General features: G+C 34.6%; 1 protein-coding gene across 1 annotated transcript in view; it reads right to left on the bottom strand.

The window, feature by feature from the left end:
• The window catches only part of MDGA2 (MAM domain containing glycosylphosphatidylinositol anchor 2), an 849,851-nt gene that overhangs the window by 114,974 nt on the left and 716,018 nt on the right, over nucleotides 1-18,859 (bottom strand). Inside the window, exon 9 of the mRNA XM_090270100.1 lies at nucleotides 5,227-5,496. Within this exon, the coding sequence (XP_090126226.1) occupies nucleotides 5,227-5,496 (270 nt within the window). The remainder of the gene's footprint in view (nucleotides 1-5,226; nucleotides 5,497-18,859) is intronic.

The raw sequence follows: 18,859 nt of genomic DNA, 5'->3' as shown, positions 1-18,859 counted from the left end.
AAGTCCATCCATGCTGTGGCAAAAGGTAAGAATTCCTTATTTTTTTACTGCTGTGTAGTATTCCATTGTATAAATATACCACAGTTTTGTTTTTTTTTTTATCCATTCATCTACTGGAAGGCACTTAGGCTGTTTCCAGATCCTGGACACATTTTTTTCTTACAAGCCCTGGTTTTCACTGATAATCCTTCCCTTCAGAATGAAGAGTATCCTCTGGCATATTTTGTTGTTCACATTTGATGACTGCTAATTCTCTAGCTTTCATTTTTCAAAAAAATATACTTAATTGACCCTATTTTAATGTATAAGTTTACTGGACATAAAATTATAAACTGACAAGGTTTTAAAGATTTTAATAATTTAAATATGTGGTTCCATTATATTCTAGCCAACATTGTTGCTAAAATGAGATAATTGTCATAGATATCATCAGAATATCATTTTGGTTCTGGTTGCTTTGTAAATTTTCTTTGTCTTTAGTTTTCTACAAATGGATTATGGTGTGCCTAGGTATAGTTTTCTTTTTCTTTTTCTTGCTTTGTGTACCATAATATAGTTGTATTCCTGGGTTTGAAAATTTCTTTTGTCCCATTCTTGATCTTTTCTTCTAGAACTTCAATTATTCATATTTTAGACTATTATATATCATCCTCCAAGTCCTTATATGTCTTCGTTGATCAAATTCTTTTTAAAAATAATTTATTTATTTATTTGTTTGTTTATTTATTTTTAGAGAGAGGGGGAAGGAGAAAGAAAGGGAGAGAAACATCACTGTGTGGTTGCCTCTCACTCATGCCCCCAACCAGGGACCTGACGTGCAACCTAGTAATGTGCCCTGACTGGGAATCGAACCAGTGACACTTGGCTCGCAGGCCAACGCTCAATCCACTGAGCCACAGCAGTCAGGGCCTGATCAAATTCTTAATGATTTACAAGTCTAAGCACTTATAACTATGTATACAAACTTACTAAAACTTGTTAAAATTCTTCCATAAGAAAACATGATAAATGGTATTTCAGTTCCTACCATAGTTCACAAAGCTTACTTAAACCACAAAGGAACTATGCTTAACTTCACCATAACAATAATAGTGAATCAAATAAATTAAAAATATACAGTATTTTCTAGTATTATAATTCATAATAGGTACAGTTTTTCTAACAGGTACAGTTCACTACTAGCTAGGCTAGTTATAGTTCCCAAAATACTTTTACTTACTTTCTTTTTTTCCTTTACAGGAAAATATTCTTAATCTCCCAATGACTTCTCAGTAAACACAATCCCACTCTCCTGACCCCATGCCCCCAAACATATCACCTATACATGACATAGAGAAAACAGGTATGAATTTTTTAGTTTCTCTGGGAACAAAAATAAACAGACATGTGAGGGCTGCTATTGCCTTTTATTTAATTCTGTACATTTGGTGTATAATGAGATCAAGTCCACTTTGGGGTAATGATATATGCTTTATGATGCGTGAAAGAGTCATCTTGAATGTGGTAAAATAGTTTTAACAATAAAATTTTAAAATTTTCTTAGTTAATTTAATTCTCAGAAGTAAAGAGAATTATTTTCACAAATCTGTTTTATGGATAATGAATATATGCATGAAAATATATGTGTCCTTGCACATACTATGATCAAGCTCTTCTATATAGTTTCAAAAGGTTTTGGATTGTAGGAAATTCATAACGATTACTTCTGATATGTTTTAGTAGAAGAATTAATGACCTTTCAATGTTTCTTCTAGTCTATTTTTATGAAATCATTTTCTTTATATATTTTTCTGGATTATACTACATTTGGAATTTAGTTATTTCTCTCTCGGTTCATCAAAAGTATTTTAGAATGTATGTGAAGACATTGAAACAATGAGATTGACCTGAAGACTGAAAAGTAAAAACATACACTGGAAACAAATTAATACACGGGGCGATTTCCTTTCCTTCTATAGGGCAAACCATCACAGATTTATTTATTTCTGAAGCTATCAAAATCTACTTATTGAACCCCACCTATCTGAAATGGGAAAATGGAGCTAGTTTTTCTCTTGGTCTCAGCTTGTATTCTAGTTAAAAAAGTGGGATTTTGATCACATAACAGAGAGCAAATAAAAATCTTGCTGAAGACTTCTGGCCAAGATGGCGGCATAGACAGACACGCTGTGTCTCCCTCCGCAACTAAGAAATAATACAACTACCTCAAAACTAGAAACAACCAGAAGTTCCAGAAAAATCAAACTGCATGGAAGTCCATCAAACAAAGATATAAAAAAGAAATACTCATCCAGACAGGTAGGAGGGGGTGGAACCCAGGCGGAGAGGACTCCGTGTGGTGGCTGCGGCAGCGGCAGCAGCAGCAGCAATAGGCCGGCGGAAAGCACAGTCACACATTTCAAAAAGTCAGAAGGGACACCTGGGGAGCTTTCCCAGCTCCTCATCGGACCTAGCAGCTCCTGGTCCCAGCACTGAAGAAAATCAAGCCTTATTGTTTCTGACTGTGCAGACCAGTGGGGGTTGGGGTGAAGGCAGAAACTGCCGGTCTCTCAGCAGAGTCTGCTTGTTCAAAGGGCCCCCACGGTCCTAGAAGGTCTGCAGACCCACCCAGTCTGAGAATGATGGCCAGGGCAGCAGCTAGAGGGGTGCCAGTCCAGTGTGGAAGTGGGAGAGGTGCCTGGAAAAGGGGCAAGTGCTGGGCAAGTGGCACTGATCCCTCTCAGACCCCTCCCCTGTATACAACACCAAAACGTGGTGAAACAGGTCGAACTGTACTGATGCATCCCCAAGGCTCCGCCCCTTACAACATAACAGGAATGACAGTTCTACCTGGGATGCAGAGGCAAACAAACACAGGAGCCTGTCAGAATACAGAGGATACAGAGAAGTATGGCCCAAAAGGGGAAATGGGTCAAGGTTCCAGTGGGAGAACTAAGTGACGAGGAGATAACCAACCTAACAGATGAGGAGATAGACAACCTGACAGACGCAGAATTCAAAACACTGGTGATAAAGATGCTCACAGGCTTGACAGATATGCTTGAGTATGACAAACACATAAGAGAAGTAGTGAAGGCTATGCTGAGTGAAATGAAGGAAAATCCACACAAAACCAATGATGAAGGGAAGGAAACCGGGGTTCAAATCCATGATTTGAAACATAAGAAATAAAAAAACAGTCAACCAGTGCAGAATGAGGAAGAATTGAAAAAAATGAGGAAAACTTCCCAAATTTTGTGAAGGAGATGGACATACAGGTCCAGGAAGCAGGGAGGGTCCCAGGCGAGCTGGACCCAGAGGGGACCACACTAGGATGCATCATGACTGAGATGCCAAAAGTGAAAGATAAAGACAGAGTCCTAGGGGCAGCAAGGGAGAGGAGGAGAGTTGCTTATAGAGGAGGGCCTATAGGACTCTCATCTGATTTCTCAGAGGACACTTTGCAGACAGGAAGGGACTGTCTAGCAGTATTCAAGGTAATGAAGAGCAAGGACTTACAACCAAGATTACTCTATCCAGCAAAGCTATCATTTGGAATGGAAGGGCACATGAAGTGCTTCCCAGACAAGGGAAAGCTAAAGGAGTTCATCATCACTGAGCCATTATTATATGAAATGTCAAAGGGACTAACTTAAGAAAAAGAAATCAAAACTATGAACATTACAATGACAACAAACTCACAACTATCAACACCTGAATCTAAAAAATAAAAACAAAATCCAACTAAGTAAACCAGAATAGGAACAGAATCATAGGTATGGGGATCATTTGGAGGGTTATCAGCTGGGAGGGGTGAAGGGGAGAAATGGGGAAATGGTGCAGGGATTAAGAAGCATCATCAGTTGGTACAAAATAGACAGGGGGGTGTTAAGAGTAATATAGGAAAGGGTGAAGCCAAAGAACTTATATGCACGACCCATGGACACGAACTAAGGGGCTGGGATTTCTGGAGGGAAGAGGGGTATAGGGCAGAGGGGAGCAAAAGGGAAAAAATTGGAACTACTGTAACAACATAATCAATAAAATAAACTTAAAGAAAAAATCTTGCTAAGTCAGTTCAGTCTAAACCAGACTTAAGTTAGAAAACAGTGTCACCAAAGAAAATTAGAATGTGTATAAGCTTCCAAAGGGATGTAGTTAATTTTATGGTGTTGTTTTGTTTTGGCAGATTCATGAAAGAAAGGTATTCCATTTGTATCAATATATAGAAAACAGTTGTCTTTGAGGCTTCTTATTGCTTTGAGACAATAATATATAAACATGGAATTGAAGTTATATCATGTCACTTAAATTACCCTATAGAGTAATAGACTACATTCTCTTCCCCTTATAAATATTCCTAGGGAGAAAAATTAGCAGTTAGGTTACCATGCAAATAATACTGTCCTAAGGACTGAGTTTAGGTTTTGTTTTAATTAATTAATTTTTAGGGGAAAGGAGAGAGTGAGAGAGATCAGTATGCTGTTCAATCTATTTACGCACTTATTGGTTGATTCCTGTATAGATTATATACAATGTCTAGCTGCTTCTTTTTTTGCACAAACACTCCAACAATTATAAATTATTTTACCTAGAACAAAATAATAATAAAGAGAAGTATGTTCTTTTCATGTATGTCTCAACCCTACATCAAAAATATTACAAATTTATTTTACTATATAGATTATAAACATAATTTAAATGAGTACCTAAGATTTAATAAAGACCTGATATTTCTTTTAATACATTAAAAGTTAATGGTATCAAAAAGTACTAATACTTCTAATTCATTATTTGTGATCTTTCTTACTGCTTTCCCTTTAAATATCTGTGAACTTAAAGAGGTTCACCAAGAACAAAATAGAGATTCACCATACATTATGAAAAAATTAAGAGAACACTATTTCTGCTATTAAGAATTCAAAGCAGGTGCTGGTTCACAGGGGCTTTTAGACTTGCAGAATAAAATATGTACAGTATTAATATCTGCAATTTGATCTAAATAAAGCCAGTACATTTGTTATTTTATTACTGAAACCCTAAAAATAACCAACCTTATTACTAACTTTATTTGAATTCTATAAACTTCTGATTTTATAGGCACATAAACTATCTTAACTACTGAAATAGAGTTGCCTTGAAAATAAATGAATAGAGATCTAATTAGAACAGTTGAGTTGCTCATTGTATGCTCCACAAATTTGCAAAATGTTTGCATATGCATATACAAAATATTTGGAATCTTACCTGTAACAAGAAAGCTGCATCTCCCAGCTCCAGCTTCATTTATGATGCTACAGTTATAAACCCCATAGTTTTCATTGGAGAGACTCTTCACCGGGTACTCCGTATACTCTTGAGAGTCAAACTGACCCGTCCGCAATAGTTTGTTGCCCAAGCGCCACTCATAGGTCAGTACCCGTATGGGATAGGCTCTCAGAACCCTGCAGCTCATAGTGACACTTCGTTCTTGTCCTTGCCGGATTTCCAAAAATGCTGGTTCAACAGCAGGGGGATCTGTAGGAAAGAGGTGTTCAAACAGATAAAATATGTAGCTTGCAAGAAGCCACTGGCTATTCTCTTTGCGAGAAGCTATTTTTAAGAACACATTCAGCAACAGGGAAGGAGTATGACAAGTGGGTGGAGACTATAGTTAGGCCCAGAAGTTTGAACCGGAGGTGGGAAACTGATCTACTGAGTGTGGCCAATAAATGAGACTCGTTGCCTCAAAAGTAATTAGTAGGCGAAACTAACAGTTTAGTTTTTCTTTCTTGCTGTTCCCCCAAAAAGACTGTCATAAGTGTGTTTTGTTTGGTTTATACTGTTAGCAACAGACGATGTTCTAGGTATGAAATGCAGTCTCCAAACTAGAGCAAAACTTTGAAGCAGTTTAAGAGATTGGTGAATTATATTATTTCCATGTGAGGCTCAGTCGTTGGGGTTCGGACACCCATTATTTAATAAAATAGGTAGCAAATGTATATAAATTTATTTTATAAATTATTTGGTCTGAACTTATGGGTAAACCTTAAGCAAATGCTACAAATTATACTACGGGTGGATGTGGTTTTCAGCCCAAAGCAGTGGCTTCATTTACCCACCTAAATAGTGATTTTTTTCCATATAATTAAAACTTGCTACACTTGGTACCTAATCTATTTGTTTTTGATGGGAGAATTTCTGAAAGGTGTTACATACTTCTCTCATTATTTAAAGTAGTCAAACTGTAGTCCTTTTCTTAATTACTACACATGGTCATAATTACTAACAATTATTTCCTGGATGCTAACAATGGGCTTCATTTAATAAAAAAAAAAAAAAAGAAAGAAAAATAAAAAAAACTTGTATGCGATCACTCAGGATTGTACTGTACAACAAAATTATGTCCTTGGTTAGATATTTATGGGAACCTCTTGATTTTGCAATACAAAAATTGTACAGCTCTACCTGGTTTCCTTTCCATAAAGATGCTAAAAGGTTTTAGGACTACCACACCAAATGTACCGCATCTGATATTCTTTTTGTGTTAGTCTATATACTTTTTATATTGCCCTTCTCACTGCCAATTATTTAACTGATACTTTTTGCTTCTTTCAATGAATATCTTTAAATTATCATTTTAATTCTAGTTTTATTCATGAATTTAATATTTTTAACTCTTCTTATATAACTGCTAATAATTAAATAAATGAATGATTAGAAAATAATCCTGTCTGCTTGTAAGTTTATGATCTAAGACAATAGGCAGACATATAAATGTCTAATTCACAAAACTGAAGTACAATTAACCATTCTAGGGTAGAAAGTAAAGAAGTGAATAACACTTAGGAGGACTGAGCTGGCAAAGCACCTCAAGGGAGGTGACACTTGAGCTGTGCCTTCCAGGATATACAGAAATGATCAGGTCATTAAGCAACAAGAGAAGATAGTCCAGGTAGGGGGATTAGTACATGCAAAGGTAAGGAGGATATAGAGAGGGCGGTATTCAGATAGATATAAATGAATTAGAATAGCATGTGCACAAGTGTACATGAGGGTTTGGGAGGAAATAAAGATGGAAAGAAAGGCAGAGACTCTGTTCAAGGATCCTTGAAAGTTATGTTAGAAAATTCAGATTTTATCCTATTAGTATTAAGGGTCTTCAATTTTAAAAAAAATTATATGATTAAACCTATCTTTTAGAAAAAATATTATGTCAGATAAGAAGAACATGAATCTCAAATGAAAGAGTCTAGTTACAGTGGTAACAGCAACATCATTGGTGAAGTCCTGAACTAAGGCAATATCAATGGGACCACACATGATACCTTGTTCTGTGTATGCTTCAAAGAGCCAATGGTCTGAAGTTTGGGGTTGCAATGTGCATCCATCAGATCAAGTCTGATAACTAAATTGTCAAAATCATCTATGCAATTGATGGGCTTTTTGGTTGTTGTTCCCCCCCACTACTGATTATTCTATTTGGATTAATTTAGAAGGATATTTATTTTTCAAAAATTCCTTCTTGTAGTTCCATCCTCTTTTTTGCTTTACATATATTGAGTCTATGCTGTTAAATGCATACAAATTTAAAATTGTTTTATGTTATTGATAAATTGAAGCTTTTACCATTACAAAATAATCTTTATTTCAATTAATCTTTTATTGTTTAAAACTCTATTTTGTCTCATATTAATCAAGTTACCCTGGCATTCATTTAATTATTGAATATTATGTCTTTTCTATCCGATTATGCTTCTAGTACCCTTATATTTTACAAGCATCTCTTTTCAACAACATGTGGATATATTCTATATTTTTAAGACAGCCTCATGATCTCTTTATTTTACTCAGGACATTTAGGACTTAATTCATTTTACATTTACTGTAACTACTGGTATATTTGGGTACAAATGTAGCTTCTTATTCTGTATTTTACATTTGTTTGTCCTTTGAATGTTTTCTTTTAGATAGATGGATTACTTGTTTATTCCAATATTTTCATGATACTAGTTGGGAATTTAACTACTCTGTTGCTATTATTTTACTGACTACCCAAAAGGATGCAACATACACATTTTCTAAAAACATCAATTAATACTTCTACCATTTTCCTAGACAAAATAAGAATCTTTGCACACTTTGGTCCCTCTATTCCCATTCTAACATTTGTTACTGAGCCACGAATTTCAATTATCTCTTGTTTTATTAAAACCTGTTGGACATTGTTATAATTTTATACATGTACTTTTATTTAGAATTATCCAGGTATATGTTAGCTTATTCACCTTTAATTCTTTCTTTTATTATGGACCTTCCAACTTTGTGATTACTTTCCTTTTGCCTAGACTACATCATTTAGAATGATCTTTACTGAACTTTCTAATCATGATTTTCTAAAAATATTTCTTAATCTCATTATTAAAGTATATTTTTCTTATACACATAGTTTTAGGTTAGGAGCTATTTTCTTTCAGCACATCAGGATATTATTCAACTGTTTCAGATGAGTATTATTGCTGTGGAGAAGTAAGGTCAAAGTCTCACACTTTAACGTTCATGTCTTCTTTTCAACCAGCTACTTTTAAAATCATATTTTTGATACTCTATAGTTTCAAAATAATGTTTTCAGTTATGGGGTTTTATTTTACCTATAGTTTGGGATTTTCTGGGCTTCTTAAGTCTATTGATTTAAGTTTGGTGTCTTTCATTTAGTTGAACTTTGAAAAACTCTCATCATTAGCTCTTCAAATAATACCTGTGTTCTTTTCTTTCTATCCTCATTGAGGATCCATTTCATTCTGTCTTTCATGTATCTTAACTTCTCTTCCAAATTTTCCACTTCTTTGTTTTTCTGTATTGCATTATAAATAAATTTTTCTGAGCTAAGTCAATTCATTAATTTTTCCTTAGCTCTGCTTAACAGACTAAACTCATTCATTTTGTTTTTAATTAAAATAATTTAGCATTCATTTACAAATGTTTTGTGTAGTTCTTTCCTATACCTGATATACCACTTTTTAAATACTTTCCTATTATCTGAAAATGTAGTAAGGCCTGTTCTTTATTTTTTTTGAACAAAGTAATTATTTTTCACTGTCTGGTATTTCCAATTATGGTTTTAAGGGATTTTCCTCCCTCAAGTTACTTTGTTTCTGGGTATCTTTTGTTAATTTTAATTCTATGATACACATTGCCCTTAAACAATATTATGGGACTACTTGATGCCTAAGATGATGGTCTCTTACTCTACAGGCAAGTGTTGGCATCTTGGATCTTATTAATGTCTAGGATCTCATTAATCTAAATTCATGGCTTTAGGTTTTGTTCTAATCAACTACATAATATAAATTTGAGTTAAAATTTATATAACAATCCAGCTAGTGATTTTAACATCAAATACAGCTTCCGAAATCACCCCTACCCTGATCACTTCAAAGGCAAGTTTTTTTGCACTCATTTAGGATTAGGAATGTGTGAACTAAGTTTACTTTGCTTTACTCTTATCCATGGATAGAGTTCTTTGAGTTTCAACTCCTTGGGGGAAGGGTTTAGGGTTTTGCATGTCTTGCCCAGAGATGCTGTCAAAACTGATGCTCAAATTTACCATTGTCAGAAAATGCCCTGAGGGTAAAAGTAGTCTAGGTAGCCTGATTGTACTGCTTTGGCATAACTTTGGCATGTTATTGTTTAAAATAAACACTTCAATGCTTTTAATAATATTTTTAGAATATTTCCCAACAATTTCAGTTCTTTTATTGGAAGGGCTTTATATAACATTTTGTCTTTTAGATGCCAAGAATTACATGTCTCTGTTAGCCAAGTGGAAATATGGGTCTAAAATCTCAGAATGGAGCACTGACTGCAGTGAGATAGCTCTGAGTAAGTATTAGCAAATTAAAATAAAATGCCTAATTTTAATTTACTCTTGAATATGATGACTTATGGGGTTAGAGGAAAATCAAGGCTCTTAAAGGAGAATTAATATTCTTAATGTGAAAAATATGTGCATTCAGAGAGTTGTGTTACAAATATTAAAGGAGTTGAATACTTCAAAAAACATAAAATAATCAAATGAATCAAATGTTAGCAAGACACAAGTTAAAATTGAAAATATCTATTGTTTCTGACAAGTTTAATATCATTAATGATTATAGTGAAAGCATTTTCTGCAAAGTATATATAATCTGGGTTATAAGATTTGGCAAGTGTAGGGTTGGTTAAATAGTAGAGATCGGGAATGGCAGCTGTTTGTTCAAGAATATTGTCTGTAATTAGAAAGATACTTATTTCTATCAATTCTAATTTCAAAATATATTCATTTATACATTTCTCTCAATCTCTACTACAACTCTCACCTCTCACATGGACAACTATAAATGCCCTGCACTCACCTTCAAACAGGCCAATCATGTGTTTCCTCTTTTGACCTTCTTGTATCCTTCTGAGATTAGCCAAAAGTTCTTTTATAACAGAAATCAGCTCTTGTCATTTTCCATCTTAGAACATGTTATTGACTCACTCCTACTTTTTAAACAGGCCTACAAGGTCCTGCAAGTTCTAGCTGTGGCCATATTCTCAACCTTTCTCATTTCAATTATTTTGTTTCAGAAACATGGCATATTTTCCTTTTCCTGCATGATAAGCCATTTCTGGACTCTGGCCCTTTCACTCTGTTCTTTGCTCCTAAGGTGTGTGCTTCCTTTGTTCTTTCCATTGCTGTCTGGTTGTCATATTTTAGACTTATCTCTCTCTCTTGGCTACTAGTTAGTAAAGTATCTCTACTAGTGTTAATTTTTACTTATCGTTGTATTAACTTTCTGCATAGTACCACAATTTGTTAATTTATTGTTTATGTAAGCTCCACTATGAAGGGGCTTCACATTCCCCAGTCATTGCTTCATCCTCTGAATCCATCAAATACCCAACATTATAGTTAGTGGAAAGTCAGTATTGATTAAATAAATGAATGAGTAAATGCATGATGTAAAAGAATAAAAGTGTCCACAATGTCTTCAATATTTCTCCCATCAAGACCTGGGTTCTGTGTCTATTCTGTTACATCTAGATGATCTATGTGATTACTCTGACTGGTACAATATAACAGAAATGATATGCCAATTACTGGGCCCAGGCCAAGGAAACTGGGAGTTTCACTTCCTATCTCTGGAGATACTGTGGGAGTCCTGATCCATGTAATACATCCAACTACTTGTGAGAGAGATCATGTGAAGAGGCCCTGGAGTTAATATAGAGAAGAAAAGTGCAGGATTAAGCTCAGCCTTCCAGTTGTCTCTACACAGGCTTCTGGCATGTGAAGCCAACTCAGACCTTTCAGACCAGACCAGCCATATACAAAATAATAACAAGTGATCCAGATAATAATGTAATCTACATGAAGCAGAAGAATTGCCCACATAAACTCTGCTCAAATTCTTGACTCACTAGAGATTGGATAATCAGATATAATAAAATGTAATTCTTTTGAACTCCTAGGTATTGGAGTAGTGTGTTACAAAACAATAGCTAACTGACAGAGTTGCCTTTCAGCCTCAAAATTCAGCAGTTTGATATTATAAGTGGAGCCTTGGTAGATAGAGGCAGTAGAACAAGGGGACAAGGCAATTGAGGGGGCACAGTTTAGATGACAGACCATGGGATACAAGCTGGTTCTGGAAGGAAATAAATTCAAAAGAAAACTAATGGGGGAAGACAATGGGTTGAATTACTGGGACAATTTGAAAACTTGAAAAAGAAGTACATTGAAAACAGTGGAGTCAGGAAGCCTGAAAGTTGTAGTCAATAGATAGGATCTGTGGGAATTAAATATGTCGCAGGTAGAGAACTTCAGAGTGATTACAAGATTAGGGATAATTCCATTGGAATGAAATGATGAAGTGAAGTGGAGATTAATGATACTAAAGTCAAATGCAAATAAATTAAGTGAATATACATTTGGTCTCAAGTTGTATTTGTATTTGTCTAACAAAACAAAGTGGTAGGAACTGCTTATCTTTCTGCTTATGGACTTCTTCTTAAATGACAATGGTTACACATGCAATAAATTGTACTTCACAGGGAAATATTTAAAATGCATATACATTTACTTTTTCTATGAATGGTTTTCTTTAAGAATTCTTTGAATGTATCTGACCTATTAGATTACTTCAAATAATGGATTATTTAGAGCCTTACTATAAATATATATATATATAACCATTCATCCAGACCTACAAGACTCAACCATTCAACATTCAATTATTAATGGCCTATAAAGACATCTGCTAATGAGTTAAAACTTTTCAAACACAGTGTGTTTTCATAAAGTTCAACAAAGTGTAAGCTAGAAAGCATCCTTCAACAAATGACTATTTAAAAGACTACCCAAACTACTTGAATTTCAGGGTAGTTCCTTAACCTCCAAAAAGCTAGAAAATATGAAACTCTACACATTCATTATAATCCAATCAAGTTGCTATGGCTGACTACTCCTGTGATATTAATGAGTTCAGCATTTCATTCTTTGGAATACCCATTGAGGAGGATAAACCTTTGCACTTATGATTAAATGTTGTAGTGTAGAGACTCTGAATATGATGAAAGAAAGTGTCAAGTGTCAAAGACGACAGATATATCAGTTTTTTAGAGTGTAAGAGTTACTCAGTATGCTTTATTATGAAAACTTTACTTTTAGGGACCAAAAATAAATAAATAATGTGAGAAAAAGACCATTTAGGTGTGAAATGCTTAAAAGTTGGATCGCTTAGGAGAAATAAAAAGGTGCCTGTGTAGGTTTTGTTCAATTATATAAAATAATTGTAAAAATATACCATTATGTTATACTGAATGTATTCACTTATATTAAAAGCCTCTGGTTCAAAAGTTTGTCAAACTGTTTTCTGACATAGATGGTGAAGGATGATGGTGATAAAAATCATTATTATACTTTTGATACTGAGTATTTATTAAGTGTTAGGCATTTTGTTGAGATAGTCAGTCTATCCTTTTACAATAGTAACTCTTTTTATAGAAGACACTGAGGCACAGCTAAGTTGTCAGCCAGCTTAAAAGTAGCAGAATAAAGATTCAGACAAGTTACTCTGTTTCCAGAATGTATGTTCTTAATAGCATTCTTTCCAATTATAAATACTACCAATATGTTTCAGCTTTCTCACTCAAATATGATTTTTAAAATTTTGCCTTATTGGTTATATAAGGTTATCAATTAAAATAGATGACCCATTTATATCATCATTTAGAATCCACAGACTTAATTAGATCAAAAATGGAAATCATGTTTCATGAAAAGCATAAAACAAAGCTGCTAGGTCAAAGAAAAATGTTAACAACAGATTTCAAACAATATTCAAATTGCATTTTATATAGTAACAACTACACTATTTGTATTGAATGATAGAACAATTTGATTTGTTAACATGCTACCTCATGAATTTTCTAAGTATTGGATTTCGTTTTATTATTAAGAGCACAATTTTCCCAGATCTCTTTACACAAATAACAACAAAAGGCAGGTGGAGGTTTGTTGGGCAGGCATTCCAGTTGAGAAGAAATAACCCTAAGATGTACATGTTTATCAGTGTTTTCTTGTTACATAATTAGGACCATACCTACAATGCTGTTCTCCCAATAAGGAGAGCATTCTCCTCCATTAACTATAAATAAACTGAAAATAACTCTATGCATATTTAATATCCACAGACGCACACTCCCTTAAAGATTTAAAAATTGGTTGTAGTTATATTATCTAATATTAATTTGATGATTTGTCATATTTATTGTAAAATCTTTATTACTAGGTGTGAGGTGATGTCTCATTGTAGTTTTAATGTACATTTTCTCTGATAATTAGTGATGTTGAGCATCTTTTCATATGTCTAATGGCCATCTGTATGCCTTCTTTGGTGAAATGTCTATTCATACTCTCTGCCCACCTGTTGGATCTTTTGGTGTTAAATTGTATGAGATCACCTTCTTTTTGTTGTTATTTGTGTAAAGAGATCTTGGGGGAATTGTGCTTTTAATAATAAAACAAAATCCAATACTTAGGTGAGAAAATTCAGAAGGTGGCATGTTAACGAATTAAGTTTTTGTATCATTCATTACAAATAGTGAAGTTGCTACATTTAGTGGATAACCACTTTTCTGTCTCTGTATCTTTCTGTGTTCTGTGTGTGTGAGTGTGTGTGTTCAAGATATGAGAGCAAAAGTTATATTAGGCAACTAAGATCACAAAAGGAGGAATGGGAAACCTTAACTGTAATTTTAAAAAACAATAAAGATGACACATTAACTACAAAATACTGAATCGGTGACATTGTATTTACCAATTGGTATGATAGAGACATTTTATTATCAACCTTGCTTATAGTTTCAAAAAATTATTTGTAAATTTGTTTTCAAGTATTGTAGATTATGTACACAAAAGTAAATTTCTGCTGGGACATCAATCTAACTGCTAAACTTTTTTTTTTTAATTTTCTGATTCAAATTATAAAGTCACACCAAATGCTACACTGATTCAGAGAAAGAATTCAGTAGACGTTGTCTTTTGGTGGGTAAAAAATATATTGATGTACTCCTTGTCTAATTTTTATAACAGTGGTACATTGCTCTCAAGAAAAATATCACCTTCTTTATTATGCCCCATCCCTCTCTTTCCTTAAAAAATGCAGGCCTTCTATTCTATTGAGTACCTTACCTTTTCCTGTTTCCTTATGTTTGCCAAAATGTTTGCATAAAACTTGTTCTTTCACCTTGCCTTCTGCCCACTTAACTTTCCTATTCCCAATGCCTCTTCTTGTTTTCTAAACATTTCCAGTAGGAATTGCATTTGTTAGAGGAATTCCTAAGTCATATATATAAATTTCTTATTTCTGTATCTTACTTGCATACCAGAATGCCAACAATATTCAACAATTCTTTTTAAATTTATCTCTAAATATTATGTGTAAATATTCAAGTACTTGGTTGACACAAATAAAATATGAATGTTTTGAACCTGTATTCAAACTAATATAATGTTAGGGAAGTCATATGGTCAGGTTTAAACAGCTAGCATTTTTACGGTAAATTAGGCTGTGTTCAAATATTTTTAGTGTTGCCTGTTGTTCACAAACAGGTTACTCACATTCCTCTCTTTGAATTTCTTTTTCTTTACCACTAAGGTGGATATAATTATAATACAGTTAAAAAAACTCGAGAGAAACGCACACACACACACAGAACACACAACGACACAGAGACATATCTTGAACACACACACTCACACACACAGAACACAGAAAGATACAGAGACAGAAAAGTGGTTATCCACTAAATGTAGCAACTTCACTATTTGTAATGAATGATACAAAAACTTAATTCGTTAACATGCCATCTTCTGAATTTTCTCACCTAAGTATTGGATTTTGTTTTATTATTAAAAGCACAATTCCCCCAAGATCTCTTTACACAAATAACAACAAAAAGAAGGTGATCTCATACAATTTAACACCAAAAGATCCAACAGGTGGGCAGAGAGTATGAATAGACATTTCACCAAAGAAGGCATACAGATGGCCATTAGACATATGAAAAGATGCTCAACATCACTAATTATCAGAGAAAATGTACATTAAAACTACAATGAGACATCACCTCACACCTAGGCTAATGTCGAATTACTTACAATAACTGAGCCATGGTAGTAACTCAGATGATCACAAATACCTATTAAAGAAAAAGTGATACACGTATACTTGTACAAGAAATATTATTTGTCTGTAAAAAAGAATGAAATTTTACCATTTGTGACAACATGAATGGACCTAGAGGGTATTATTCTAAGTAACAGCAGAAAAAGACACACACACACACACACACATACATATATATATATATATATATATATATATATAATTAAACAAACCAAACAAAAAAGACTCATAGATACACAGCAAACTGATGGTTGCCAGATGGGAGGGTTCTTGTGTGGCTGGGTGAAAAATGTGAAGGGGTGAAAAAAAAAGTCATGGGGATGTAAAGCACAACAAGGAGAATATAATCAATCATATTGTAATAACAATGTATGGTGCAGGTGGGTACTAAATTATCCTGAGAATACTTCCGGCCAAGATGGAGGCTTAGATGGACGCGCTAGGTCTCCCTCTACAACTAGAGAGGAATACAACTACTTCAAAACAAAGGATAACCAGAAATTCCAGAAAATAAAACTACACGGAAGCCCAACATATGAAGTTATAAACCAGCGGCACCCTTTGGGCAGGTAAGGGGAGCGAAAGGGGGCAGTGCTGTTTGCGGTCGCACCTGGGACAGAGGCGGGGAGAACAACCCCGGCTGCAGTCGAACCCCCGGCAGCTCGCTACCCCAACGCTGGGGAAAGCAGCCACCACATCGCCTTGAACAGTGAGGCCCGGGGGGGCGGGAGGACGGATCCCGGTATCCTAGTGGAATAACTGTGTGAATCCATCTTGGACCCCCGCCCCCAAAGAAAGCACCACAGGGCTGCGAAATAGGTCGCGGACAGGCACCGGTCGCTGGATTGTGACGACAAAGCACCACGGCACAGCAAGAAAGGCTGCCGAACGGCACCGGTCGCTGGGTCATTACGAGTACACAGGCACTGCCCCCTACAGCCGGCCCAAGAAAACAAAACGCATCTGTCAAAATGAGGCAGACAACTATAGAAATCCTGGTGGCACAGCTCACCAGGCAACAGATGGAGAACCTGACAGATGAACAGATAAGAAACCTGTCAGATGCTCAGTTCTGGGCCATTGTTATCAGGTGGCTTACAGAATTCACAAAAGATCTGGAAAAAGATGAGAAAGAAGCGAAAAACACTCATAACGAAAGGAACAAAACCACATACGAGACAGATGGTGAGGAAAAAAAATCCAGAGTTCATTTCAACAAACTGGAATATGGAGAAGGAACAAGCAGTCAACCAATGCAACGAGCGGAAATGGGAAGCAACGATGAGAGGATCAGAAACCTCTGGGACAGCTATAAAAGGCCCAACATAAGAATCATTGGTTTGCCAGAGAGTGAGGAAGATGAACTAGAACTTGAAAAATTGAGTGAAAATATAATAAAGGAGAACTTCCCAGATTTGGGGAAGGAAATAGACTTACAGGTCCAGGAAGCACAGAGAGTTCCAAAAAAACTGGACCCAAGGAGAACCACCCCAAGACACATTATAATCAAAATGTCAAAAATTAAAGATAAAGAGAGAATCTTAAAAGCAGCAAGAGAGAAGAAAAGAATTATGTACAAAGGGGTCCCAATTAGACTATCAGCTGACTTCTCAAGGGAGACCCTGCAGGCAAGAAGGGACTGGCAAGAAATATTCAAAGTAATGAAAATCCAAAACCTACAACCACGAATACTCTATCCAGCGAAATTGTCATTCAGAATAGAAGGACAGAGAAAGTGTTTCCAGGACAAAATAAAACTGAAAGAGTTCATTAGATCCAAACCACTGTTATATGAGATATTAAAGGGACTGGTTTAGAAAAAGGAGGATCAAGACAATGAAATCTAAAATGAAAACTGCATCACAAGAAAAAACAGAAGCTAGGGAATTGAAACAAAGGCAAACTAAACAGGCAACGAGAGTGGAAAAAGAACTATAGGTACGGGGAACATATTGGGGGGAGGTCAACAGGGAGGGGGAATGGGGAGAGGGAGGGAGATGATATAGGAATTAAGGGTCATGGTAAGAGGGAATGGAATAGACAGAGAGAGGTTGAGAAGAACTGTATGCACAACTAATGGACATGATCTAAAAGGGGGGGACAACTGGAGGGAGGGGGGCCACCGGGTGGAGGGAAACAGAGGGAAGGGAAATTGGCACAAATGTAATATTATAATCAATAAAACACATTAAAAAAATAAATAAATTATCCTGAGAATAACTGCATGGATTATGTAAATATATTAAAATTATGCTATATGCCTCAGACTGTTATAAAAATAATATCAAATATCAACTGTAATTGAAAATTTAAAAAAGAAAATAAAACAAATTTCAGAAGAACAACAAAAATAAACCAACACAGAAAGAAAAAACAGGACTCCATCTCCAAAAATACTAGAGTATAAGTTGTATCATTTTTAGTTTTTGCTCTTGACTTATAATTTACTTTAAAAGTATTTTTATATTTAGTAGAAACTGTAGTTATTTTCTTTTCTTTAAAGATTAAAGACATTCTTTATATGCTCTGTATTTATACATATTTTAAACAAAAACAAAATAAACAAAGCAAGTAAACAAAATCAAAATGATTATAATTCCAGTGGTTGCAAAATTGTACCATCAAATACAGTGATCACATTGTTTTATTCTACTTATATTACAAATAAAATGAGTAGAATAATTTTATAATTATGTAACATTCCAATTCTTAACTTTCTGTAATACTGTCAATGTATTCTGATAAATGTATTTTTCCACTATGGTCCTATTATTTTTAATATTTTAATATAATTTTAAGCTTTATTCTATTATATCTTATGATTAATGAATTTGAATTAATGGAATCATTAGTCAACTTTTCACAGTCAATAAGAATTTTCCATGAAGAAAATAATGTGTTTAAACATGCTTCCAGGAGAACACTATCAAAAGATTCCTAACAAAGTTAACATATCCCACAGTGACACTGGAGATTTATTGTATGGTTAGATCAGATTTTTTTTTTTCCCTGAGAAAGATCAGTATTCTTATGGAAGACTCATACCCATCCTCACATGTGCTGGCAAAAAGATGCTGTACATTAATAAAGAAAACCATTGCACAGTGGAAAAATGCACTTTCAATGTTAAGCAATAAAATATGGTATATCAATTGACAACTGTGCAAACTTTTACTTGAATGGTT

This window comes from Furipterus horrens, unplaced genomic scaffold, assembly GCF_987537825.1.
Source record: "Furipterus horrens unplaced genomic scaffold, mFurHor1.1.pri manual_scaffold_3, whole genome shotgun sequence".
Lineage (NCBI taxonomy): Eukaryota > Metazoa > Chordata > Mammalia > Chiroptera > Furipteridae > Furipterus > Furipterus horrens.
The sequence above is the reverse complement of the archived record's forward strand: the minus strand, read 5'-3'. Positions and strand labels throughout refer to the sequence as shown.